The sequence below is a fragment of the Plenodomus lingam genome (assembly GCF_022343315.1).
Source record: "Plenodomus lingam strain CAN1 chromosome Unknown contig_17, whole genome shotgun sequence".
Lineage (NCBI taxonomy): Eukaryota > Fungi > Ascomycota > Dothideomycetes > Pleosporales > Leptosphaeriaceae > Plenodomus > Plenodomus lingam.
The window spans coordinates 563,299-589,420 of NW_027093934.1; the positions used below are offsets into that span (position 1 = coordinate 563,299).

Consider the following 26,122-nt stretch of genomic DNA (forward strand, 5'->3'; position numbering starts at 1 on the left):
AAAACCAAGGCACCGGGAAAGTGTCCTCCTACGTCAACTGCCGGACCCATCCCTCCGGATCCTCCCTTTCCGCCCCAGAAAAAAAATCACTTTGCAGTTTGCAAACCCCTGGTTTCTTGCTCTCTGCTTGACTTCTCAGCATGCTCACCATGAAGCTAGGGTAAGAAGGAAGAACACAGCTCATCGTCAACCCCCAAAAAATCTCCTTCCCCGTTCCCAATAACCCCCAGATAACAAAAAATGAAAATAGATGCCGTTGCAGATCCCAGCAAGCAGCAACAGCAGCAGTAGCAGTAGTACATGGCATTCAATACCCAACCAGGCAAGCTTTAGAAAAAAACCCACCCCATACCCCTGGACCAATCGCGTTACCGACGCCAACAGGAACCAACATCAGCACCGACGCCAACGCCAACGCCAACGCCAACACAAACGACCTCGTCGCTTCGCAAGTCGCGCTGCAAAAGAAAAGTCAAGTTCAAGCTTTATCGTGTACGTACATGTATGGAAAACTGGTTCGGTTAAGACAGGAAAAGGAAGCCAAAGAAATAAACAGACATGAATAGTGACCAGCACTAGACCAGTGAAATACCAACGGCCTGCGGGCCTTTGGCTCAACGGCATGTCCGATGGAGCATTGGACTTGGGTTTTTAGGCGTGATGGATATGGTCGGGAGCACATGTGAATGGCTAGATGCAACGCATGACTTTGATATCGCGGGGAACACCGAGGCAGCGAGCGCGCAATGTTGGTGATGGAGAGGTGGGGGAGTATCGTTTGGGGGCCGTTGAAAGAGTGCGGCTGAATCAAGCTGAACAGGTCGAAGATTCATCGAAGCATTTTGGTTCCCTGATCGTATAGGGTGGTGCATTGCGCGTCGGGATCGCAGATTTTCATCGTCGTGTCATGAGTATCTGCTGGATCTGAGGGAGTGAAGGGTCTTCGTCGAGCCATTTGCCCGCTGTCGCGTCTTGGCTGCGGAGCGTGGTTTCGACATAACTGTCTGAGATTAAGCGTAGCTCCTAATGGGTTCTTTGAATCAGCTTTTCTGCTCGTTGGAGTCGCGGGTCTGGTGGCCTGTCTACATTTCTCAGCGTGGCATCAGCTTGCTGTAGCAATCCGAGGTGACTGGCATTGGGCTTTTGTCCACGCAGGATGCTGTTGCGACTGTTCATCCACCGGAGTCCAGCGTTGGCTCTGAGATAGGCTCGTTGACATTGGAAGCGGCGTACAGCTGCGTCTGTGATGATACTGTGCTCTGACGTCAGCGTGCTGATCTTCAGGGATTGTCTCAGCCGCATTCCAAACTCGGCGTGGAAGTCCCCAGCAGCAAATACGACTATCTTGGTCGAACTTATTGGTAATCATGGTGACTTACGCCTTCAATTGCTGCCTCTCCTGCTCTGGGTCTCCTGTTGCAGCGCCTGCGCTGCCTGAAAATGGTTGTTGCAGGGTCAATTGAGCTTCGGTTGTGCATTCTCGGAGCAGTGAGTAGCCCTCAAGATAGTACTCTTCTGCTGTAGGCATGGGCCGAAGTTGAACCAGGTAGTGTTGGAGGTTTCTGAAATCCGTCATGATCTCTGCTATTCTAATAGCTCGTGCATCGTTGACTGTGAGATCGTGTCAGTGACGGAGTTGATAAAGAGAAATCTCCAGGGCTCGACTTGTACTAGGAAGACTGAATAGAGCAAGACTTACGGCCGTCGGACATGTTGATGATAAGAGAGAAACGGTAAAGTCGACTGGCGACAAAGTGTATGAAAAGCTGCAATGATGAAGGAACTGAGCTTGGGCTTGCTCTTGTGAATGAGAGGTAAGAGTGGCGCATCGAGTATTATATACAAGTACTGAATAGACAATCAGAATGGAAATGTCATGAGTGTAGCATGCCTCTGGCAAGGCCCGATGAGGTAGACAGGGCTGCTCCCGCCCCTACGTTGATGCCGAGATCCACATTTGGACACATGAGTAGCGTCCAGCTGTACCAGCCTACCAGGCTGGACCGCTAGGAGGATTGGTGTAGGCTTTGAGCCAAAGAGGCTTGGATATGGAGGTGTAATAGTGGCATTGACGTCCGCCATGTCAGTCATGGAGGAAGTGCAGCATGCAAGAAGGAAGCAAGCACGGTACCCATCTTTCGATGCCAGGCCATGACAGCTGGAATGGGCACCTTTGGTGGTTCTGTGCTTGAGCAGCTCAGCGACGGCGAGAGCGCCTCATCGCCCAAAGCAGACAGGTGTCGCCAAGCCTTTCGGCCTCATCGGGTCAAGGCAGCAAGCCGAGCTGTGTGCTCCGGCCGCAATCAGGACGCTCATTGGCCACAATGTATTATTAGCGATGCGGACTCTCGCGTGGTCGTCCGCTGAAAAGGAAGCCAAAAGACGAGCGCAGCCAAGGGGAGCTGGCAGGGGTGGGCGGCATCGGATGAGAGACTGCTGCAGAAGATCGTGTCAGCCACAAGTATGGCTGTGCTGCGGCGCCGACCAGCGAGAGAGCCAGTGACATGACGTCGATGCGGTTGTTCCTGAGTACTGACAGGTCGTTGCAGCTGAGCAGCTATCAGATCTGCGACTCATTAGCCTACAAGGGGCATGGAGTACAAAGGCCATGTGGATTCAGGGCTGAAGTCCTCCATCTGCTCTGGTTGCTTCACAGTCGCGCTTATGCAGGACACTGTCAGTCTAACGTCTGTATTCATGGTGCTGCTCGAGCACAGCTGACGTCTGAAGAGGTCGTTGCATGCTACCTTGGATAGCGTCATGGCTCCCGCGCCCTACCACTACGACGCGCAGCCTTCCTCCAACCCCAATTGTTCGACCGTGGCCCTTAGTCCTTGTCTGCGATCGACTGCAGCCGTTCGTCAATCTCCTCCTCGGTGAGCGCCCTGAAAGCGGCCTCTGTGCCCTCCTGGCCCTTGAGCTTCGGTCCTCCTACAATGCCAATCTCCAACTCTCCTTTCTTGAAATCAACCGAGAGTACAGTGCTCAGGGCGGTGATGGCCAGCTCGACTACCTCTTCCCAGCTGCCCTCTGCATGCTCCTTGTTCTTCAGTTTCTTCTCCAGGAAATTGAGCGCCTCCTGCGTCTTGGGCCCTGATGCTGTTGCCTTGTAGCCAACATAGTAACCTGCAGGATCGCACTTGTAGAGCTGAGGTCCGTACTCCGAGTCCAGTGAGATGAGCGTCGTGGCAACGCCTAGTGGTCGCATGTATGCCTGCCGCTCATTAGCACCCTCTCTCCCTCCTACACATCATGCAGTGCTTACACGTTGTGTGTAGACTTGGCTGATGTTGGCTATCCGCTTGGCTAGCACGTCGCAGGGCATCTCATATCCATTCTTGTAGCGGAATTCAGCAGCCTCACCCCGCGCTCTGCTCACGGACGCCCTTGCATCGGCGATGGAGCCAGTCATGACACATCCAACCGACGGTGAGAGGCGAAAGATATGCGAGACCGAGGCAGGGTCGATGAGCTTGTCCTGTTTCCATACGTCAGCCACCTGTGCATGCCCCCGCTCGCCTTTTCCCATAACTTACGGGCACCTTCTTCTGCGAGATGACTACCGCACAGTCTTTACCCCGCACGCCCAATGATGTGATGTTTGCTGCCGTGATTGCCTTGAATGCATACTCTGTGGTCACAATGTTAATAAGCTTCGAGATGGAAATCGTGGGAGCTTGCGGAGCTGTGGCGGCACTGCACCGACCGTGTTTCTCCCCAAGATGAGGAAGGGTGGTGGGGGGTATCCATACCGACTTGATATAGGCGGCCTTGGTCCGAGAAGATGGTGATGTGTCTATCATAGCCTGCGCTTCCTGTGGGAAGGGAATAGCTGTTAGCATAGGTAAAGACATGGCCAGGAGGAAAGCAAGCGGGCAAGCGGGCAAGCGCTGGGTGTGGAAGGACTGCCAATTACCAGACATGATGGCGGCGACGATGTGCTTATATTTGAGGTCTTCAGTGGCTTCGTCAACTCCAGGAGATTTACTGCGTAGGCTCTAGAGGCGTCGAGTTGGGCGGTAGTGAGGGGCGAGGCTGTTCTTGTCCAGGTTGGTTGCTGTTGTACGCGTTGCTGGTGGCCTGGAGCTTCAGTCGGGATCGCCAGAGGCCCGTGCTTCGCCTTCTCGATCAGGCTGGAAATTCTCTGTTCCATGCATTTTATTCGACCTTTGACAGACGGCCACAGGTGACTATGCAACCTTATATCAGCTCTTCGGGCATGCACGAGGCGGAAACTACCCGAACATAATGTAAAGAGACCATTCATATTCCCAATCCGATCATCATGTCACTCGACGGCCAGAGAGTACCCGCTTGGCGCAGACTGGGCCTCTCCCTGAAGCACCAAGACCCGTCCGGAGTCGCCGTGCCTGAAGCTCAACCATTGCACAACAATCCTGAGCCAGTCCCGGTCTTTGATGCACCTGTCGAGCCTGGAAACAATTACACATCACCACTCGACGCTCCCGTAAACGGAAAATCCTTAACGCTTGGCAAGCGAAAACACCAACCGGAGCCAGCTGAAGATGCCGGCCAGATCTCGAAGAGGAACAAGACAGATATTCCCGAGGTCGAGAAGATTGGAACGGCCGTTCAGGAAATCCCCGTCGTCTCAGAAACCGCGCATGTTACAACTGATGCGCTCATTGAGAAGCCTACATCAGGTGCCGCTCGACCCAAAGGAGATCCTAATTATCGCAAGAAAAAAGAGAAGGTAACCAAACGCAGAAAGGAAAATGCAAAACCCAAGCCAGCTGTTCCCTCACCCAGTGAGACTGCGAACGCCGTTACGCAGCCAACTTTACTTGCCTCAACAGAGACGGACCACGTGGCGCCAAGCAGTACCCAGAAACCATCAAAGAAGGATACCAGCCGCAAAAAATCTGATTCAGCATCTCCATCTCAAATCGACCGCCGAAAATCTGTTGCTTTTACCCCCGACACCAAGACCTCTGACGGGAACAGCGGGCAAGAGCTGTTCAAGAAGTGGGTCGCCGAGCAAAAGGGGACAGGAGATGTTTCCGCGCCCCCAGCCGTGTCAAATTTCACTCTTCACTCTTTGATTGCTGAGGAAGAAAAGGCTGCACGTAAGAACGGGCAATTGGACAAGAAGGTTGCTGTAGAGGATACCTCCGTGACGGCTTCAGACCCTGCAGAGAATACTTCTATACCTGCAAATCACACATCATCGACGTCAAGAGTGGCCTCTGCATCTACGCCCTCCCCAAATACAACAAAGGGCAAGAAGAAGGATCCAGCTGTTTACATTTCCTATCTTACACAGTACTATTCTGACCGCGATAACTGGAAGTTCAACAAAGCCAAGCAAAACGACGTGGTTGACAACGCTCTCAGCATTTTCCGGATTCCTCACGAACACACCGAGGCTCTCTCAGAGTACTTAACCGGACTCAAGGGTGCTGGTGTCATTGAGCGATTACGGGAACGGTGCCTATCAACCCTGAAGGAATTGGACGAGCAGGACGCGCAGAAACCCATGGACGACATTCAAGCTCGCAAAGTGGCAGAGCAAGAGGCAGAGCACGAACGTATCATCCAACAGCGAAAGCGAAGAAGAACGGAAGCCGACGTCGAGAAGTTCATGCATCACCCCCACGGCGATGGCTACATTCGCCGCCTGCAAAGGAAGCGCGCCGAAGCACTGTTGGCTGCGCTTGGACGAGCTGCACCCATCCTGCCAGCTGTGAATCAGCACTCCAGCATCAATCCTATGATGAAGAGTGTCGCTCCTCTCCAACGAGATGCACGGAAGCGGAAGCGCAGGACTGAGGTATCGAGTGATGAAAGCAGCTCGGATAGTAGCAGCGACGAGAGCTCCGACTCTGATTCAGATTCGGAGTCTGACAGCGAAGAGTCCAATTCCGGTGAGAGTACCAACAGTGACGCCTCATCGTCCAGCAGCAGCGACAATGGCAGCAGCAGCGATAGCAGTAGCGACAGTGAAAGCGATTAGCCAATCAGCACATCACATGGTATCTGCGTCTCCCAGCAAATCACAGTGCAATATGTCCCAGCATCTTGCAGTGTTGCTGTAGTAACATCATCGTCATCATGGAAGGGCGCAAGTCTACGCATTGGATACCTGATTACTACAATATACTCGATATCACACATACGAGATACCCAGGGAAAACAAATTTCAGCTCGAATCTTATTAAGGGCCTTTGGTTGCATATATCTACAACACTGCTTATTATATGTTTATGTTACTCATGTTATTACATGCTAGCATCAGCATATTAATTCTTACACCCAGACCTGTGGACTTCTTACGCAAAGTACCCTTTCATCGGCGCATTTCCACAGATAGACACGACAGCGCAGAGAAATATCATCGCAGGCTGTCGGTCGCTCATTGGAAAGCGCTGGCCCTTTGGTGTTTTAAGGGCCTATACCAGACCCTTCGTTTTCCTTCCATCCTGGACGTTTGAAGAATTGTCCCTCTAGGAGTCGCTTGTGACCGATAGGCTGCTACACGCCCTTTTCGCTCTTGATAGCGCTTGAGTTGGATGGATGTAGGACAATGTTGGAACACAGTGGCGCTCCTAAGGGTGTTTGTTGGCCGGGTACCTGGGGAATCGCTTCATGGTTTAGAATAACTGTATGGGAGGCTGTTGTGTGACGTCGTTTCAATAATTGACCTTGAAGGGGTGATTACCCGTGATGTTGTCGTCAGGCTGACAGCTGGTGCTGACTAAGATCGCCGTCCGTCCAATAGTGCTCCAGGCGTTCCTGCGTTCCTCATGCAGCCGAGGGTGCAAGCTGCCCCACTCTCGCCTGAGATGCCACTCAACGACGCTCTCTCACCTGTCATACTTGATACTTGATACTTCAAACTCTACTTTCCTTTGCTCCTGCGCACCATGTTAGTGCTCAAGCAAACGCAGACATGTAGTCTTGAATCGCCTGTTATCCGGTCAACGGGAGAAACGTGCCATCGAACACGACGCCTTGGGCTTTTGGTGTCCCTCATCCAACCACAGCCAGTCATATCACACCTGCACAGCATGAAGCGTCTGCAGAACCAGAAATGCAATTGCATTGGTGAAGATTTCGATTCAGTGTGGAAACACATCTTCTCGCCAAAAATGAAAACGCGGTGATCGTACGCCTCATGACACATGATCATTCCAGTCGACAACGCCAGTTGTAGGTCCAAATTGTAGCTGGTCAAAGATTACCACCCAGGATTTCCTCAAGAGGTTTTTTACACGCTGAAAACACCGAATCGATCCCAATCGTAGCAAAGTATTATGCGCTCAGCGCCCCACAGGCTTGGTAGTATGCTGCCGGCGCGACCAAGAATATAAGAAACTGGCTTCTAAATCATGTACTCCTTCGTATCCGTTGGTTGATAGGAATTGGTGCGTTCACAAAGACGTTGGGCTCATCGGCGATGCGAGACTGTTTCTCTTCATACTCGCGCGACGAGAGCTTCAGGTCGTCGATTTGTGCCTACTCGATCAGCATCGGAGCGAGATCACAGCATACGAGTGGCATACCTTGGTCAAGGGAGGACCAATGGTCGTAATCAGAAACCCATCTCGACCCTATCCAGATTGTCAGCCTCGACAGCTCCCTCTTGCCATTGACATGCACACTTGCCTGAAAAGTGTACGGTCGCACTATGGCGTCAGGTCCGCAGTGATAGCGGATCTCATTCTGGATCACTGCCCTCGAGATGCCATAGCCTGGGACAAAGTACGAATTCGGGACCGCCATGATTTAGTATCAACAACAATGCAAGAGTAGACGTTTCGAAAGGGATGATCAGAGCCAGTCGTGGTATTGGTGCATACGCTGAATTATGTGAGCTTGGGCGCATGGAACCTTATACCAATCTACGGGCAAGGCTTGGAATCGGGTTGGTATGGAACCCCTGTTGCTATAGATGTTTCACACCGGTTGCTTATCAGCCTGCAACAGAGTGAATTGTAGTGGCTGCAGAGTCGATGTCGTCCTTCGTTGGGCGGAGATGCACTGATGCCGCTCGCCTCATTGTTCGCCCTGTCGAGCCCAACGCCATCATTGGGCAGCGAGTAGCACCGACCGCTGCACTGCGCTTTGTCGAATCTGCCCACTCACAAAATTGCCCTTCACTTGTCTGAACTCTCTGGATCACAGGCAGTTCACGGTCGTCTCAGCACGCTTGGGGTCCCGGTGCATTCTGTCGGTGACAACGCAACGGCCACGTTGGCAATCTCTGAACCCTCTGCACCACGACGGTTGCTTAAGACGATCTCTTCGCCACCATGCACTTGGAACATGCTTGCGACATGACTTACTTTCTGGATACTTTTTTCCAAAAAGTCTGCTACCATCTGAGCGCTACTTTCCAGACTGCAGCCGAGCTTTTGCGGTGTCGTGGACGTCCTGGCGAATACCTTCCGTGTCGATCATTTTCCACAATACGAATATGTACGATCACATCACCTACTGTATAGTCCTTCCCGAATCGCATGGCCGGCACTACAGGACGCCGATACTTGCGCGATAACTTCATCTAGCCGCTGCCCTTTCCGCCAACTTCCTGGAGCATTTCTATCATGGCAGGGAGAGCCCTTCATACCTGATGCATCCTCGGCTTACCTGCTACCGCTACTCCAGCAGACCGCAAGTCTAGATAGCATAGTTTTGGTAGTCAGGCATCACGTCATGCCATTTTGCCTACTTAGCGTCCTGCCAATCGTGTGGTCATCTTGCCGTATACGCCAGCTTCAATGAATCCTTAATGGCAACGCACTTTACAGCTTTTCAAGGATCTCGATTTGGATTACCCCGCTTGTCACTTTACGGACCAGCCAGAAGACTTTTGCGAAGAGGAGGCTAAGATACAACATAGTCCCCCCGATACTGGCAAGCGGCCATTAATCGGCTCCCGATCTGAACCCTTCAATCTTTGCATGGCAGGGCTTTCCAGCATCAAGGATTAACCTTTCACATACCAGACTTTGTCTCTTCATATCATTCGGTCGATGCAGCATAAAGGGACTCGCATGGTCCTACATGAATCGACGGAGTGACGACTTACTTCGCCTCGCTAGCTACCCCAGCGTGTAAACAGACTGTCCGCATGCAATGTGTATACAGGCACCACGACACGTATGTCTGCCCAATGCCCAACGCCTGGGCGATCTTGGCCAGCTACAGGTCGCTTGACCCAACGATGCATGGTTCTTGAGCTGAGTACCCGAGACTACCCCGCGTGTTCCAGCATAGTCGCAGGGGCGCCAGATCATCATATGTACGTGCCTCGAACAGCTAAGGTTCCATAACGTCATGTAAATGGTCGCGGTCCTAGGCAAGCAACAGTGTAGTCACCGACAGTGACAGTGCTGAGTGGGCGAAGAGACGCATCGGCCGAGTGAAGATTATGTCAAGATGATGAGTGCATGGCCAGCGAGCGCACTACCCATCAGGCCAGGACTGGACTATGTGCATCCCACAAGTCCGGAACAGGGTCTTTATCGAGCGGGACATGGCGCAAGCCGAAATACTCCACCATCGGTACCAGATCATGATGGTTCCATGGTGCCGTAGTGCAACGTGGCAGAAAGTGGCCCTGTGCAAGTCAGCTCATTTTTGCTTCTGGGTACCAGTGCGTAATGACCCTTACGTTCTTGGAAACATCAACAACTTACTCACATCACGTTACTCCTTGTCTCACAACTACTGTATGTACGTCGATGACTATACTTGGAGGAATCTCGGCGGGGAGCTCTGGCTGGATCAAGCTAAGCTGCCGCAATGATGTTGAGTGTCTTCGTCTTGCATTGCCCCCAATCAGGGAACCATGGGCCTCAGGAGGAGCACTATCGTACTTGTCGACGCTTGGAGGCAACAGTGGGCTGCCAACTGGACGGACTAACTCTCATCAATATCAATTCAATCTCCTTCATGCCTCAAGTGCTTCCCGGCTAGCGCTCAGCCAGAAGAACCTACTATCAATGGGCACTTTTCTCCAGGCTAGGACGCAAAGCGGAAGAAAAAATTCAGTCTCGTCATCTCATGTTTGTCTACTCAGCCAACATTTGATAAACCATTACAGCTTGTATGATGAGGCCGAACTCTGGTCAATCTTTTCACACTGCGTTCAGGCTCCGTAAGGCCCTTAGTAGGACTTTGCCTGGGTGCAATGCAAGTTTCACTTTCGAGCCTTCCGAAAAAGTCATTGCTTGGCTCGGCCGCCATGAAAAAAGCAAAATATTTCGATAAGAGCGGTGAAGTAGTTCGCGAAAAAGATTGACGAAGAGGACATTCTTTGCAAGCTTCACTGGTTATGAACCAGGTGTTGCTTGCAAGCCTTTGAAACTCGTTGAGACGTCACCTCGACAAGACATTTACCACAGCTATGGCTCGAAAGCCTTAATATTGTTCGGTTGTATCGTTACCCGCAGTTCCCCGATGAGCTCTATGAATCACCAGACCACGCATGCTTAGCCTAGTCACTTCGGCTTCTGTATACAGCCGATAATAACTGCGCAATCAATGCAACGTAAACAAGAAGGATACCTGGAAAGGTCGTCAGCTAAGTCAGCATCGCTTACAAGGCACTGTACCTTGGCCAGCGCTGAGCATTTCGATCTTCATCTCACATCCGTATGCCCTTCGATCTTCCAGCGCCCTCCCAAAAACCCTGGATTGGGGCAGCTCGGCTCCCTTACTACTCAAGTCATCCTTTGCGAGGCACCCTAGCTTTACCGTTCCAAGACGCCTAAAATGTGATGGATTTGCCTTTATTCGGATCTTCGCTTCCAATCCCTCACTGCTTGTCGCTATGGGTTTTCTCGAATAGTGAAGCGAGTGGCTCCGCCGACAGGAGGCACCTCTGCTTCATGAAATGCGCGACTCCATCCATTCTTCCAAGATCCATAGGATTCTATTCTGCTAAGATGATCTTCAACCAACGAAAATAATACTGAAAATGTGGCATTCTTTTCGGGAGTGAAGTTGCTTCGATGAAATTTGAGGCGGCCAATCAGAGAAGTGACCAGACTTTGTCAACACCAACAGCGTTAGGTACACGAAGATCCATGATCGGCGAACTTGATCAACTAAAAAGTTACTTGAAATGGTGATTTTAGCATGAAAGAAAGACAACGCATGGTTTGCGTGAATGAGAGAGTGTAAGATTGGGTACACGTGCGTAAGTCGTGGAAGATGTGGTAGATGGACTTGCCCTCGAATATTTGCGCGGAAAAAGAAGACTACGCCAACAATAATTCAAAGGTATGTTCGCCGATTTTGTCGTTGTCCAAGTGATATTTTTGATTACATGTCCATGTTCCTCACGGAGAAAATGAGGCTTGTAGTTCATACACTACAGAAGTTGTGGGGACGAATGGCCTACGGCGATTCTAGTCTTTTATTCCGTCGGCCAACAAGGGAAATTAATGAGACAATCCGGTTCCGTCAACATCTCACTTCAGAAGTAGACATTCTACCGCTGCCAAAATCACGCCTCTGGAATGTTTCTACCATTTATGCCACTAAAGTCTCAGAACGGCCGCTCTCCACTTTCATGATGTACAGCCTTCAAGACTCAGGACCCCGTCGCAGTGCCTCCAAGAGGTCATTTTGTTGTTCCAACAAGCGATCCATCACATCCATCTGGCGGCGACGTTGATTCCCCAGGATCTCAGCGACAAAAGTTGGATGTAGGAGCCTTCCTTCTCGAATTGTCAACTCGGCTTCGCGGAGCACGAGTTCGACTTCTCGTCGCGCCAGACGTACTTCACGGGCATCCAGGGCAGCAATACGCGCGTTGAGCTGCTGTGTGCTGGGAAAGCCGATAATGGTCGGGGCTGCAGATTGGACAGAGGCGGTCGCGTTCTGGGCCAGAGTGCAAGCTGTTTCGCATGGAGTGGGTAGCTGCGATGCAGCGATACCGAAGTCGCTCAAACCCGGTGAGGTTGAATGTACCTGCGCGGACGTTTCACGCAGTGAACTGGCACGCGGCGGATGAGCCGGGGAAGTGCTACGAGTGCTACGAGTGCTCAACGACCGTTGTAGCGCTGGGTTGGTTCGAAAATTTGCCCTAGCGGCTATATCTGCAAGGAGAGTATTCGCAACAGGAGCACGCAGACGTTGGGTCTCGACCTGTGTACGCTGGTTCTCAAGCGGAGTAGGGCGGATTATTTCTGATTCGGCAAGAGGCTCATGACCAGAGGCATGATCACCACTACCAGATCGTAAGCGATTGAGCAGACGGCTCGTGGGACCTTCGTCAACCCGATTAGCTGGGTCTGCAAGCTCATGTGCTGGGTCCGTACTGCGGGAAGAACGACGGTCAGGCCTACGACCGCGACCACTGCGGCGACCTCTGAGCGATGTGCCGTGAGCACGTTGCCGGATGCTTTCAAGCTCTTGATTGAAGTTCTCAAAGCTTCGAGCCTCTGCTGCGTAATTCTCTTGCAAAGCGATTTCAGCTGCGCGAGCACGGGTGGAACTGTCATGTGGTGCATCCATCTGCTGCCGCAATGACTGTCCCTGCTCCTCATCAGCAGTCCTGGCACTGGACCTGACTTCCTCAGCGCCGTTGTAGGGCCGGGGATCTGGAGGAATTACTCTAGCCATACGTCTGTCTTGGGTATGGAGTGTTTGGCCTAAGTAAAGCTGTAAGCCCTGAAGGGTATCGAGCCCGCTACTGGGCATACCAGTATATAGTTGTGTAGGCCTCCTTGGTGCCGTGGCTTCTGCGATCCATATGGTCCGGCAGAGTGGGCATCGCTTCTCTTGATTGGGGTTGCGACGGAGCATCTCGCGCAGGCAGGCCAGACCAATACGGTGAGTACATCCTTGGATACCGATGATGCGCACACACGTGTCATCTATGTAGTTGTCCAGACATATTGGGCACTCATCTAGCAAGCACACATCGGTGTCCTCCGTGGTATGCGCGGCGATGAAGGTTGTCGCTGCTTTAGTCGCCGGCGTCGGAGTGTGCGCTGCATTTTCAGTGTGCCTGGATTAGCTGTAGCAGTTGCAGGTTGACTATTTTGATCGTTTATCCAGCGTATGGCCTCGCTGAGAGTACTTTCATTGAAATGCTCTAAAGCTAAAGCCTCTGTTGGAAATGCAGGTTCTACGCTCGGTGGGCCTGCCATTGGACTTAGATCGGTCTTGTGCGCCCAGTCTTGGAAAGAAGTGGTGGTGGAGGGATTTTGACGGTTTAGCAGCTGTCTAACATGAAGGGGTGTGGGCAGAAAGTGTTTTCGTACTCTACCAGAGGTGAATGCGGCGTGGTTGCGTCATTGCAAACGGTCTTGCAACTGTGTGGGAGGGTTTCGAATGAGGATGCGTGCTGAACTGCGGTTCAGAATTATCGCAAGGAAAGATATGAAGCTGTCCAAGGTGAGAATACTGGTACGCGCCGGAAGTGACTATAAAATGCCATAGGAATCTGTCATGCTTGACATATCCACAGCATGATAGTGTATCGCTACATTGGGCAGATGCAATTTCAGATATTCTGTGTTCTGTCGAAAACAAGAATTCTTCAGTCTTGGTTTTTATGCCAAAGGCAATGTAGTAGTGGTGTGGAGTAGGTATGAAATGATAACCTTCGACAGAATCTCTCGAATTTGTCGCAAGTGAACATACTCACAAACGCATGCCCGATGAATGATACTGAGTACCGAGTAGCCTTATTTTAGGCACACGCAACCTCACTTCGTCCAGGTTCTTGCAAGTACAAAGAAAAAAAGAGGATACAAGACTGAGCGTGAGTCACCCCAGTTCGAGCAAAACGAACCGGTAGTAGTCTTGAAGTATGAAACAATATTCATAACTTGACCATCTCGAAACTATCCTAACTAAACATGTTCACCAAACTAGCCACAACGTGGCCAACGAATCTGCCACGTGTGAGATCTTCACTACCTAACGTCAGTACCACATAGCCCTTATCTTAGACATGCGCAATCTCCCGTCGTCCAAGTTACCCATCACGCAATCTCGATTCTTCCCCACAAATTTTGCATCTGCCTTCTCCTTTGAGAATACGAGAACAAGTGCTCGAGCAATAAAGTACCGACATAAGCGCTTCCTCTAGTTAACACACCCAGCACACGAAGAGACAGAAAAATCACAACAAAGTTTGCGATGAGTCTTCAAGCCAAGCCGGAGGCCACCACGACCTAGGAAGGCTACAAGGAAACGTGACTTGGAGCGTCTCCGCATACACCGATCACGCACCACCCCCACCATGGTACCAGTATTCCATCGAATAGCACACCACTATTGGTGGACTTTTCCCAAACTATCGCCTATTCCGGCATTGAATACACTTGAGGTAGGTGATTTTTCTCTCTTCCAAGTCTCCCAAGATAACAGAGGTACTCTAGATGCAAACATGTTTGGTATTGGCCGACTGCGGCATGTCCCGTAGCGAAGCATTCATGCCACGAGACCTTCCTCCATCGGACATTTCCCCGGATTTCTGGGGCGTGCATGAGTACGGTTTTTGATGCAGTGCCGTGCATGGTGCAGGATGCATGTTGTGTGTTTTGCCGCTGAGGATAGGTGTGGGTGTTTTGCAAGTCCACCAGTGGGGGAGGGGGTCATGGGGCGAGGATGACTGTACTGGTAGTTGTGGTGGTTCCGGGTTGGGATGGCAAATGGGATTTCACTTTCAATGGTGGAAAAGAGGGAGGGGGTTTGCTGTGTGATGTGGGCTGATTCGATGGTTAGCCATGAGGGTATGAGGAGAATTGATTTGACGTTTCTCCGATGAGGGGAACGGTCTACGGAGAATTCTATGTGGAAAAGGCACGGCGTCCGGCCGGTTGCACCAGAGAGTTTTTACAGTGCCGTCTATTGAAAGTCAAGTCCCGACTCATGAAGTGGAGTGTATTCTGAATCTCCTGATGTCACGAGCTGAGATGGTTCGAGCAGCGTTGCCCAGTATGCAAGTTCTGGCATCTAACGCTCTCAACATCTGGCTCGTTCTGCTGGCAATAGTCCACTGTTCTGTTAGCCCACTACCAGATCCACAGTAGTAACCACGTTCAGGGTGGAGGAGGGCAAGGGGGGTTTGACTAGGACCACCCGTCGAGACCCTCTAATATCGCCTCGCTCTCTACGGCCTTCGCAGTGCATGCCCAGTGATGCTCTCCGTATCCCCAAATCTGAAGGCTGCGTTCTCGCGGCACAGTGGCATACGAGCCTGAGACGGCACAGTGGCATACGAGCCTGAGACAGCACAGTAATTCACCCATCGCCCATACACCGATCGCGATTGCACGCATCGTTCCCGCAGCCCAGCCGCATACCGGTATGCTCTTCTCTACGAATGAAATTTTTGCCGTACCCCGGATTCAAACTGAACCAGTCCGGTAGACGGGCGGTGAAATACTCAATGGCGGAATAACTACATTGGAAATAAGGGTTTGTGAGGGGAGAAAGGTGCGGAAGCGCTAAGTTTTGACACCTTCCCCTACGGCGTGTCCCAATGGGCGCAAGCCGCGATTTATTGACAGGCCAAGATGTTTCATGATAGAAATGATGGGATTCATGGGGCCAATGAGATGGTCTCGGCTGGGATACTTGAATCATAGGATGATCGGCGCAGGGTTACTATCGTCACACGCGACTTTGGTTTTAGGGTCGGCTTTTGGGACGTCTGGTACGGTACCTACATGCACACCATACCGATGGTCAGGCCAACCACGCTGATCTTGCTCGGAGTTACACATCCGCGTTGGGGATGCTGACGGAGATCTCCAAACGCGCTCTCCATGAGTGGCATTCAAAATCTCGTACAGTCGAAGACAGCTTCTCCCACGGTAACGAGTTAACAAAAGAACCTTGTCATGAACCAAGTGGCGCATGCAGACTTGCGGATGTACTACTGTACCACGACGTTGAATCAAAAGCCGGGACTTTCGGCATTTTTTCTGGGGTATCACCCAAGAATTCTCATGTGCCTCGAGACATATTGTTCCGTGGCCAAGCATCACGGTAGATGCTTGGCGAGGTCCCATGGCTGGGCGGAAGCGCTGGAGGCCAAGAAAATCCAGATTGTGGTGGGGTTTGTACGAATAGGATGAGGTTAGGCGAAGGATGTGGTTCCTGGTCCAGTGGACGGAGTGGAGATTAGGTTGTATGCAAGGAAGTTGACAACGAGCATGGCGATAGCCCGATGGGTGAAAGGAGGTATATCATGTATCTGTGAGCTGTGTGTATAAGTAGCAAAGGCTTCGTCGTGGAATGAAGGATCTTTCTTCACCAAGCCATACACTCACTTCACTGACATCTTCTTCACAACAACAAGTACCACTCACTCGAGAACCTCCGGAATCATGAAGGTCGCTGCATTCGTCGCTGCCGTTTCGGCTTTCCTTCCCACCGCACTTGCGTGCCTTGGACATGAGGGTGGTGTTCCCAAGGCTGTTGGCACAAAGACCAACAGCAAGGTCATTGAAGTCAAGGCTGGCGAGACCTTTGACGGTCAATGGTACCGCTATGACCGCGGTAGTGGTGCTTGCTCCAACCAGGCTGAAGGCGGTAAGTCATTTGTCGAGTTCTTTTCCCCTCATAATCCGTAACTGACATGTGATATAGGCTCTGCTGATGCTGTCTTCCTGCTCCATGCCGGAGCCACTCTTCGCAACGTGATCATCGGAAAGAACCAGGCTGAGGGTGTCCACTGCAAGGGACACTGCACCCTTGAGGTGAGAGAAACGATGGTTGTGATAGTAGAATAACAGGACTGACAATGCTTCTAGTTTGTCTGGTGGGAGGACGTCTGCGAGGACGCTCTCAGCATCAAGGAAGATGCAGCGGGCAAGGAATCCTGGGTCATCGGTGGTGGTGCCTACCACGCCTCTGACAAGGTCATCCAACACAACGGTTGCGGTACCGTCAACATCATCAACTTCTACGTCGAGGACTACGGCAAGCTGTACCGCTCTTGCGGAAACGTAAGTTTGAATGCCCAAAAGTATGGTGCCAGTCAATGACTGACCTGTGTAATAGTGCTCCAAGCAATGCAAGCGTAACGTCTTTATCGAGGGTGTCACCGCGAAGAACGGTGGTGAGCTCGCCGGTATCAACAGCAACTACGGCGACACCGCTACTCTCAAGAACGTGTGCTCCGATGCGAAGACCAAGTGCCAGATGTACACTGGCTGTGCTGGCGGCTGCGAGCCCAAGAAGAACGGTGTCTGCCCCGGTTAAGCTGGCTCACATCTGGGCTAAAGTTACGAACTCCTTGGATCTCTTGGGTTCAGGGAAGGTTATATACCAAGTGTTGCTTGGGCCGTGACACTTGGAGAGGGAGATGGAGGTGCTTTTTGTAAATACTTGCCTTTGATGAAGATGTACATATTCGATGGGTTACGTTCATTCCTGATTATGAATTGTGTGAGAAGGGTGCCGTGTCCTTGTTGCCTTGTATATGAATGGGCGTGGTGGCTATGAATAGACGTAAGACCAAGTTGTGACTTGTCATCAGTAGTGCTTGCTTTTACCGTACCAGGGATGGTAAAACATATCGTATTTTGCACCCTAGGTACACCTCCACTCCTCGTCCTGAGAATTGGCAATCTGACCAAGAATGTTGATGTGAATCTTACCCGTGGACTAGACACATACCAAGGCTATGCTTGACGGCCAAAGAGAAGAAAGATGATGCGTGGCAGTACCGGTATAGGGGGATCATTCATATTCCATCGCATACCAAGGAAAATCTTGCCCTTTCCGAGTCATCCAGTTGATAAGAAAGCAAGGAATAACATTGGATTTCTATTGCCATCTTCGGTAGTAATACAGTATATTTGGCCTTGGGCCACAGCAACACGCTCAATTAAGATGCTGACGGGAGGGGGCGCCTAAGGCCCGGCGCGCGCAGGAGTCAGTGGAACACAACTTATTGCGGGTCTTATTTCCAGATCTGGTTAGCGGGGAACAGCAAGGCGGATAGGCTAGCTCCCCTCGTTTTCTGGTTGCCATCTTGCGCCAACAAACTCTCGCCTCATCGTCTCCTTGCAGACTGGCCAATGGAACGATACGAAGAGACCAGTCAGCTGGTAGTGAACAAAGATGAGTGTCAGATTCTGAGATACATGCGCAACCAAGAAACGAAGTTTGAGGAGACAAAAGCGAAACTAAAGGATGACTCCAAGTTGTAAGCCGGCCGACAGAAATCGCCCACTTTAAGCACATGGCTGATAGTTGCTAGCGACAAGACTCTGATACTTTCTGTATCTGATGGCACTGACTACACTGGACGCAAAGATCTTGAACACTGGGAGATTGCTGCGAATGACATCGTCCATGCCTCATTCCGTTCAGTAAGCGCCGGCCTCAAGCGACTTAGAAAAGACATCATAGAAACCTGTGATCATATTGAAAGGATCCAAGTCCACGGTTGCAATTCTGGTTCAAAGGATCCTGCCAGACTCTGTCAAGATCAAGCCGTGCAGACGGAGAAGATCAGAATACCAGGGCCTCGGGTACAAGGAACACAGGCTGTCGACAATGAGAACATACGCAGAATTCATCAAGATCATGCAGTACAAACGGATGATATCAAGATGCCGGACGCCCATGAACGAGGAATGCAGTCAATCGCCATGCAGAAAAAGGATGCACAGACCCAGGCTAGCCGGACTGATTTTGTCCAGAAGAGGGACACGCAGGCACAGACTGCCCCGTTCAATGAGGCCACAATATCAAGCACTCAGACAGAGACCTCTCCTCACAACATTGACACACAACAGCCTTCATCATGGAACTCCTTCCGGGACAAGTTTCTCTCGTCCTTCGTAAAGCAGGTAACGCTTACGGTCGACGCTGCAAAAATGAGCTTGGAAGACAAGTTGGAATTGCAACGCCAGTTTCCAGGGGTGAGCCTCATGCCGCTCCAGCCCGAGTTCACCGCTGAACCAGAGCTTGAACCCAACCCTCGTTTCCAGCAGACATCAAAGAAAATGGCAGTTTCTGACCGCCTCACCACCACCAACAAGCCACCAGTACTTGAAATCCCAAAGAAGAGTAGGCGAGATTCTCAGGATTCAGTAATAAATCCAGACTTGGACGATGGCATACAATCACGTCTGCAGACGCAAACACCTACAAGCGGATCAAGTAGTTCTTCCATCTTAGACTATGCCGACGAGCTTGGGCTAGACCTCAGCGGCCAGATGCGTCAGGTGGTCTCGCTCATGTACAGCGGACTGCGAAAGCGAGCAACCATCGCTTCGTACAGACTGTACAGGAAGAGAATCGGTACCGCCGAAGACTTCTACTATGCGCTTCTCAACCTGTACATTCTGACCTTTAGGCGAGAAGAACACGATTTTGCCTACACCGTACTACTCCGATTCCAAAACACCATGTGTCCTGAGAACAGCAGCATGCCACCCGTGCAGCTAGCATTACGGGCATTCAAGTTCCTACCACAGCACGCGCCCTTTTGCCAGTGGATCGCAATCGTCTACTGCTTCCTCTGGCCAACCCGAGTAGAAGGCCCGTACACCGAATTCGACGAGGAGTACAAGGAGTTCGACGTGGAAACTAAGGCAAAACTCTTATACGAGGTCGCATACTACAGGGATCCTTATGTCTACGGCAACGACACCGGCGTCATCAGCTCCTGGTGTGACGTCCACGACCACGCACATGACAACCCGGAGCAGATTGCACGGTGCAGGAATATGAGGGAAGAAACAGACATCAACGAGAAAGAAGTGGGAGAGCGGGAAAGAAGACGCTTGAAGGAATTGTACAAAGTTGGGTTCAGGAAGATTGATCCAAGGGATGCTTCGTACGTCCGCAGCGATTACACGGGGGTCGACGCTGTTCGCGGCAAGAAGAGGAAGGTTGAGGATGAGGATGAACGTATTGATCAGAACATGTTGGGAGAGGTGGAGGCGTCGGGGGATTCATCTACGAAGAGGAAGAGAGTCAAGTCATCTGGTAAAGTGGGGGAAAAGAGCGTGGGTTGGTGAATGTGCTTGCTCTTTTCTACAAGACACCGTGCAGTTCACCACATGGCGGAATCTTTTTCGCTACTTGCAAATGTAGCCACTACTTTCTCAAGCCCCATCCTTCCACCCTCCCGCCAGATCATCGCCATGAACGTCATAATACACGAACAACACAAACATCAGACCCACAAACAGCCTGTCCATGAAACTACATCTATACCTATGTGTCAAGAATGGTATCCGTTTCCCCATGATACAAAACACTTGGTTGAAATCTTGTTTCCGTCTGGCGTTTCCTCCGAGCGAAGATGAAAATATGAGAACGACAAGCATAGGATATGTCAAAGACCGGGTAATCGTGGTATTATGATGCGGTAGCGTTATGGTATGTGGAAGATATAGGTATCATGATCATGGCAGGGTTTGGTTTTGGTAGAAGTGGGGGGGGGGGGTGGGTTGAATTAATTGGGTGGTGTGTTGAGGAGACATGTGAAGTTATGGGAACATGGGATTTGCGAGTTCGGTTTATGAGAGGACAGGCATGATGCGGGGTTGGTGGTACTATGCTTTTCTTCTTCTTCTTCTTCTTCTTACATTGAACATACCGACCTGGCCAAGAAACGTTGGCAGACGTGGAAATCTCTCATTCGCTGTACTTTGCTAGGTATCTCGACAGTTACCACATGTACATGACCATTTCAATAAACCTCTCCAAATCCTTTGCGTTCCTTATCCTGCATGCCTTCGAGCTGATCCGCACTTCGCTGCGTACCCTCATCTGCCCTAGATCCTACTTCATCCTTCTCTCCATGCTTGACCTGCATATCACCCTTTCTGGCCTCGGGTAGGATATCGCCTTGACCGCGTCCCTCGTCGTGCTTGTCCCCACCACCACTTGTCCCAGCTTCATCGCAAGTCCCCTCCCCATCGCCCAACCTATCCGTACGTTCCCCTCTTCCCATTCCACTCTCCTCCTTCCACTCCTTCTCCGTCTGCTTCCGGGCCAACTTTCTCTCCTTACTCTGCTGTCTCTGCTTGCTACTCGCGCGCAGCACCTTGCGGTGCCCGCTAATATGCTGCATGCCCGGGAAATAATCACTGTCGTCTGAGAAGCCCTCGGCCGGCGACTTCAAGGGCTGGAGATGGCGCAGGATGGCTGCTGTGCGGGGTTGCGGATGCTGGTGGGACCAGATGATTGCGGATGCAGCTTCGGCGCCGTCGTCGGAGCTCGAGGCATCGTTTGAGGCATCATTGGGGGACGCAAGGGCGGGCTCGATTGCTTTGGCGCTATGTTTGCGGGAGAGCTTGCCGGGGGTGGGTTCGGATATGATGGGGGTTTCGGTGGAGTCTTGCGGGGTGGTGGTGGCAGTGGCAGTGGCAGTGGCAGCGGGGATGTCTTCCTTGTCGCTTTCCAGGGTCTCAAGGGGCGTAGCGGGTGGAGGGAGTTGGGAGGTGGCTTGGTATTCCATAGTATTTTTCCGCATCGGGCGACGGGGGTAGTTTATTTTGTCGTGGTCACAACCATTCACGCACCCGCCCCAGCGTCGGGTGGGTATGGTGGGTGAGGCTGCAGTGGCGCTGAGGGGAGTAGGCCGATTTGATGTGGGTGTAGCTGTCGCTCCATCCTTTGCTGCTCGTCGCTTGAGTTCAGACCATGTCCTCAATTCGTTCTCGAGGATATATCGCCCGTTGTTCTCGCTGCGTTTCATGACGATGAACTCGCAGTGATTGACGTTGCGGAGGTCTTCAAAGTACTCGACAGACCAGTGGTACCTTTTTTTTATCGCATTAGTGACTGTGATCGTGGCATGCATGCAGGTATATTCTGAACGTACCATTTCATGAGGAAGACGCGCGACATGAGGCCGTGGGTAACCAGCACACACACGCTCGGAAAGTTGTCGTCGCCAAAGCTCCTCCATAGACTCTCGTTGAATCCACTGACTCGATCATAGGCGTCCGCCGCGCTCTCGCCGTCAGGGATCCTGTAGAAGAAATGGCCATAATCGGCTCGCTCCTGCCACATACGCTCCATCTCGGCACTGCATGGCTGGAAGTTTCCGAAATCTTGTTCGCGGAGTCGCGGCTCTTCAAAGACGGTGATCTTGTTGCGTGGAAAAGGGGACGGGGTGGGGTCATCCGAGGTCAGGGTTCGCAGTATGCCCTCGGTCGTTTCACGGGTGCGGCGGTAGGGCGAGGTGTAGAATTGGAGAGTGTCGTCTGGTTTCAGCATGGAGCGGAGGGTGCGGCCTGCTTCTTCTGCCTACATGTCGTGGCTCAGTGGGCTGGATCAGGGTGTAGGGGGCGGGGGAGACCAGTTGAGAGAACAGTTGAGAGAAGGGAGAGGAGAGAGGGGGGGGAGAGAGGGGAGAGAGAGGGGAGAGAGAGGGGAGAGAGAGGGGAGGGAGAGAGGAGATTCCAGTGAGGAGGGAGAGAATAGAATAGACGTGTGTACCTGAGTCCAGCCATGCTGAGTGAGCTTGACCCTGTGGTCGGGGATGAATTGATGGATATCGCGATTCTTGTTTCCCTCTGACTGCGCATGGCGGATCAATATGATCATCTGTGGTCAGAGTGTGAGTCTGTGAATCTCTTCTGACTTGGGGCTATCGGCAAGGAGCATATGTGTGGACGTACCCGAGGTTTCCCCATGGTGAAGGCGGCGGGCTGTGTCACGATGCTATGTACTTCTTCCTCCAGAGAATGTAGGTATGTACGTAGGTGCTAAATGTCTGTGTGCGTGTGCGTGTTGCTACAAGGGTCGGAACAGTAAATGGCAATCATGTGTCCAGAGGGGCCAGACAATGTGCGACTTCTCGAGCCTTGTTGTTTCATCCTCACCTTTGAAGCGGGGACTGGGCAGCGTTCATGGTTTGGGTTGCCACCCGCAGTGACCTCCGCTCCGCCGCCGCAAATTGCCAGCCTAGCCTTCTTCCGTCATCCAGTCACGGAAGATGTCATCCATCCCGCCCATCATCCATCTCCCATACCTACCACCCACTTGCTTACCCACTTCACGCCCTTTTTCCTCGACGCGACAGCCGATCCCTCCGTCATTTGATCTACTATACAAACGCGAAAACATCCAGGCTTCTCAGCTTTGCCTTAATCAGCCAGCGTCTCCACGATCCCAGCGCGACGCGGGCGGCGATTGCGCGGTCCATCACTGCGCCCTCCCTTGAACAACCCCCAACTGATTCCTTCACCACCACCCGCAATGTCCGAGCCAATCCCCGAATCCATCCCTACCTCTGCAGACCCCCGCTCCCACCGGCCTACCAAAAAGCGCGCGCTTCCTCGCACAGCCCTCTCCTCGCAAGTCGAAGCCCTCTTCGCCAAGCCCGACCGCAACATCCAACTCCCCAACTCCTCACTCTCCAAATCCGTCGCGCTGCCCCCAGAAATCGTCGCCAACGTCCAAGGCTCCAGTGCTGGTGCCGGCAGCGGCGAGTTCCATGTGTATAAGGCGAGTCGGCGGCGCGAGTATGAGAGGCTGCGCTTGATGGACGAGGAGGTGGTCAAGGAGGAGCAGCAGCGCGAGTTTCTCAAGAAAAAGGAGGAGCAGGAGAAGAGGGATCGGGAGAGGACAGAGAAGAATCGCGCCAAGAGGGAAAAGGCGAGGTTGAGGAAGGAGAGGGCAAAGAAGGGGGGTAAGGGGGCTGAGGACAGCGCGAGAGAGGGGACGCCGTTGGCTGATGAGGCTGGAGGGAAGAAGAAGTTGGCGCCGAGGGCCGAGGGAAAAGGTAATGGGGAGACAAACGAAGAGGAAGACGCCAATCAAGGGGGTGCGGTCAAGAACGTCGAAGAAATTGGCCTGGTCATTGAGGACGACGAGTAAACACATGACATGGTGTGGAAGCAGCCTGTTCAGTTCGTGGCAAAGTGGTTATGCGATACCCCTTTTACAGTCAATCAAAAGTAGACTAATTTTCTCTTGTAAAACTTCACTTTTTGCATCTCTGATTACTTTTGCACACTTGGCTCCCTCAAATCAGCATGACAACAGGCATAGGGTAATGCTTGTGTATATTCTCGCATCTTCGAATGCGAGGATTGACCAAGCTTGGGAATGAAGGATGAGAGATATTGGGCAAAGAGGTCGTTGGCCAAGTTCAATTAGTGATGGAAATCATCTGGCCACGTTGCTTACTCTTCTCTTCTCGCCCGTGAGCATAGCGGTATCAAGTCGTCATTCAGAAGCGTAGTGGACTTGCCATAGGTACCAAGCACGTGTTGTGTACGGTAGCGCAGGAGGTAGGTGACTTGCGCATGTAAAACTAAGCTAATTAATCTGCCTCGACAACTTTCTGCATACGTCTTACGTCCCTGGTACAGGATGCCCTGCATGACGATAACGACATATTCTATCCTAGCTTCCTGTTGGAGGGCTAGAGAGAGATAAAATCAACCGCCAAACTTACCATGCCATGTTAGACTTCAACTACACCTGCAGGTGTTTAGCCTGGAATGACGCAACTGACCAACTTTCGGACCCAGTTTCTGGACGACCTAATAGTATGTATCGGGCGACTTTCTTTTGAAAGGGCCTATTTTGTGGATCAATCCTGCAGGAGCTGGTGCCTTCGGTCTTATTCTTGTACTGCATACGAGTGGGTTTGGGGGAGAGTGGGGGGCGACGGGGGCGGGGGTGGAGCCATCTACAATACAAACAAGCCATGTACCTACTCGTTTCGAAACTGTTGCATCGCTCTCTATGGCTTCGTGTTTCCACTGTTGGGAATGGTTGTTTTGCAATGCAAGACTCCCGCCTCAAGAGGGAATCAGGGTGGAAAGACCAAATCGTCAACTCTCTGATGACCCTTTTTATGCCTCTACCTACCTACTCAACACTCCCTCTCTGACCTCCATGCTTCTCCTCAATTATCATCTTTATCTGACACACGCGCGCAGTCTGCCCCAATGACGATTGACCGATCGGCATTCCTGTCACGCAGCGAGCGATATTCAAATAGATGAGACCCGGTCAAAAACTTGCGGCTGAAAGTGAGGGGCCCAATCATGGATGCAGCATGCACGGCTCGCACATTGCTTAACACAACGACATGATGGTCTACCGGTACCGGTATGCACGACCATGTCTTGGACGTCTTCACGCACACACAGCATGGACGTTTACTGCTATCACCACTACCTAGGGTCCAGAGTAGTCGTGCGCTGCCATTTCGGTTCCTTGGTCGATGAAGAATCACCGACTGCTCGGAAATGTCGTCATGCGTTGTCAGCACTCAATTGATAGCCATCAATCTTCCGAACTCATTGCATTGTTTAGCTTACTGTAGCGACGTCTTCGTATTCTCTTTCTTTTCCATGTCGTAAAAGCTGTCGTCGAACAAAACAGCCTGGCCATGGTCCTGCATCACTATTTTCGGCTCGAAGCAACAACGATAGAAGCTCCCAAGACGATGACCGAGGCTTCTCTCTTCCCTACCTTGCTTGCATTCTGCCCACGGGTATGTTTCCATTCGTCGCACACCCCCGGTCCCCCGGATAAGGTAGGCTTGTTCGATCGATGTTGGTTTTCTCCAAGCCGCTTAGCCTCCCTCTTTTGGCCGCCAAAACGATACCTATGCTCTTTCAGTGAACGACGTCCAAGTTTGGAATGATCACCTCTTCTATCAACCAAGTACACTCGCCCTCTTGAGAGTAGGCAGAATGACAAACTAGCCCATCTCGAATGCCATGCTCAATCAGGCTCTCGCTTGGCAGTTCCCAGCTCATGTTGTTTCACCCTGGTGGATCAGCATTGGTCCTGGCTAATGCAAGCTAGTCACACATCGCTCAGTACAACATGGGCAGGTACATCGAGTTTCAAACGTCCCAACAGGTTGGTCAAGAGCTCCAACAGGTTGGCGATTGATTGATACTTGTAAACGTTTACTCACGCGATGCAGTTATTCGCTCAATCATACCATCTGTCGCTTGGTCGAGGACACAACGTCGACATGAGATGATGCCAACTTGTCGCAAACTCAAAATGGCTAATTGTTGATGCGCATTGTCGCACAGCCCGAGAGGAGAACTGCTCGAACTAGGACATCTGAATGCCGGTGGTGTGTAGTAAACATAGCACCGACCGCGTCATGCTGCTGTTTCTAAAACATAGTACCTGCAACACGTAGATTGGTTCTCCCATTTTTGCCGATCTCAAT

At 51.7% G+C, this 26,122-nt stretch overlaps 14 protein-coding genes across 14 annotated transcripts; 6 read left to right on the forward strand and 8 right to left on the reverse strand.

Moving 5' to 3' along the window:
* Positions 1–1,023: 1,023 nt before the first annotated feature.
* IAQ61_003198 (uncharacterized protein) lies at positions 1,024–1,302 on the reverse strand (the record flags this gene model as incomplete). The annotated part of the gene is made up of 1 exon (XM_066095883.1): positions 1,024–1,302. One exon carries the CDS (start codon positions 1,300–1,302, stop codon positions 1,024–1,026), a length of 279 nt encoding a protein of 92 aa, XP_065954128.1.
* Positions 1,303–1,375: 73 nt separating this feature from the next.
* Positions 1,376–1,829, reverse strand: IAQ61_003199 (uncharacterized protein; the record flags this gene model as incomplete). The annotated part of the gene is made up of 2 exons (XM_003844799.2): positions 1,376–1,611; positions 1,700–1,829. The coding sequence occupies 2 exons, from the start codon at positions 1,827–1,829 to the stop codon at positions 1,376–1,378; spliced, it is 366 nt and encodes a 121-aa protein (XP_003844847.2).
* Positions 1,830–2,151: 322 nt separating this feature from the next.
* IAQ61_003200 (uncharacterized protein) lies at positions 2,152–2,367 on the forward strand (the record flags this gene model as incomplete). The annotated part of the gene is made up of 1 exon (XM_003844800.1): positions 2,152–2,367. The coding sequence occupies one exon, from the start codon at positions 2,152–2,154 to the stop codon at positions 2,365–2,367; it is 216 nt and encodes a 71-aa protein (XP_003844848.1).
* A 460-nt stretch (positions 2,368–2,827) lies between these two features.
* Positions 2,828–4,132, reverse strand: IAQ61_003201 (uncharacterized protein; the record flags this gene model as incomplete). Its single annotated transcript, XM_066095884.1, has 5 exons — positions 2,828–3,214; positions 3,266–3,478; positions 3,537–3,629; positions 3,753–3,815; positions 3,917–4,132. Coding segments are annotated over 5 exons (972 nt in total), but the record flags the coding sequence as incomplete, so codon positions are not given.
* Positions 4,133–4,285: 153 nt separating this feature from the next.
* IAQ61_003202 (uncharacterized protein) lies at positions 4,286–5,974 on the forward strand (the record flags this gene model as incomplete). The annotated part of the gene is made up of 1 exon (XM_003844802.1): positions 4,286–5,974. One exon carries the CDS (start codon positions 4,286–4,288, stop codon positions 5,972–5,974), a length of 1,689 nt encoding a protein of 562 aa, XP_003844850.1.
* A 1,373-nt stretch (positions 5,975–7,347) lies between these two features.
* Positions 7,348–7,743, reverse strand: IAQ61_003203 (uncharacterized protein; the record flags this gene model as incomplete). The annotated part of the gene is made up of 3 exons (XM_066095885.1): positions 7,348–7,476; positions 7,524–7,571; positions 7,627–7,743. The coding sequence occupies 3 exons, from the start codon at positions 7,741–7,743 to the stop codon at positions 7,348–7,350; spliced, it is 294 nt and encodes a 97-aa protein (XP_065954130.1).
* A 1,693-nt stretch (positions 7,744–9,436) lies between these two features.
* On the reverse strand, positions 9,437–10,599 carry IAQ61_003204 (uncharacterized protein; the record flags this gene model as incomplete). The annotated part of the gene is made up of 5 exons (XM_066095886.1): positions 9,437–9,583; positions 9,638–9,657; positions 9,718–9,885; positions 10,471–10,533; positions 10,581–10,599. The coding sequence occupies 5 exons, from the start codon at positions 10,597–10,599 to the stop codon at positions 9,437–9,439; spliced, it is 417 nt and encodes a 138-aa protein (XP_065954131.1).
* Positions 10,600–11,556: 957 nt separating this feature from the next.
* IAQ61_003205 (uncharacterized protein) lies at positions 11,557–12,597 on the reverse strand (the record flags this gene model as incomplete). The annotated part of the gene is made up of 1 exon (XM_003844804.2): positions 11,557–12,597. The coding sequence occupies one exon, from the start codon at positions 12,595–12,597 to the stop codon at positions 11,557–11,559; it is 1,041 nt and encodes a 346-aa protein (XP_003844852.2).
* Positions 12,598–14,227: 1,630 nt separating this feature from the next.
* On the forward strand, positions 14,228–14,489 carry IAQ61_003206 (uncharacterized protein; the record flags this gene model as incomplete). Its single annotated transcript, XM_066095887.1, has 2 exons — positions 14,228–14,314; positions 14,367–14,489. 2 exons carry the CDS (start codon positions 14,228–14,230, stop codon positions 14,487–14,489), a joined length of 210 nt encoding a protein of 69 aa, XP_065954132.1.
* A 611-nt stretch (positions 14,490–15,100) lies between these two features.
* Positions 15,101–15,754, reverse strand: IAQ61_003207 (uncharacterized protein; the record flags this gene model as incomplete). Its single annotated transcript, XM_066095888.1, has 3 exons — positions 15,101–15,213; positions 15,249–15,391; positions 15,660–15,754. Coding segments are annotated over 3 exons (351 nt in total), but the record flags the coding sequence as incomplete, so codon positions are not given.
* A 568-nt stretch (positions 15,755–16,322) lies between these two features.
* Positions 16,323–17,199, forward strand: IAQ61_003208 (uncharacterized protein; the record flags this gene model as incomplete). The annotated part of the gene is made up of 3 exons (XM_066095889.1): positions 16,323–16,564; positions 16,787–16,943; positions 17,035–17,199. 3 exons carry the CDS (start codon positions 16,323–16,325, stop codon positions 17,197–17,199), a joined length of 564 nt encoding a protein of 187 aa, XP_065954134.1.
* An 821-nt stretch (positions 17,200–18,020) lies between these two features.
* Positions 18,021–19,973, forward strand: IAQ61_003209 (uncharacterized protein; the record flags this gene model as incomplete). The annotated part of the gene is made up of 2 exons (XM_003844808.1): positions 18,021–18,148; positions 18,203–19,973. The coding sequence occupies 2 exons, from the start codon at positions 18,021–18,023 to the stop codon at positions 19,971–19,973; spliced, it is 1,899 nt and encodes a 632-aa protein (XP_003844856.1).
* A 677-nt stretch (positions 19,974–20,650) lies between these two features.
* IAQ61_003210 (uncharacterized protein) lies at positions 20,651–22,604 on the reverse strand (the record flags this gene model as incomplete). Its single annotated transcript, XM_003844810.2, has 4 exons — positions 20,651–21,725; positions 21,788–22,215; positions 22,408–22,515; positions 22,590–22,604. 4 exons carry the CDS (start codon positions 22,602–22,604, stop codon positions 20,651–20,653), a joined length of 1,626 nt encoding a protein of 541 aa, XP_003844858.2.
* A 565-nt stretch (positions 22,605–23,169) lies between these two features.
* Positions 23,170–23,790, forward strand: IAQ61_003211 (uncharacterized protein; the record flags this gene model as incomplete). The annotated part of the gene is made up of 1 exon (XM_003844811.1): positions 23,170–23,790. One exon carries the CDS (start codon positions 23,170–23,172, stop codon positions 23,788–23,790), a length of 621 nt encoding a protein of 206 aa, XP_003844859.1.
* Positions 23,791–26,122: the final 2,332 nt, after the last annotated feature.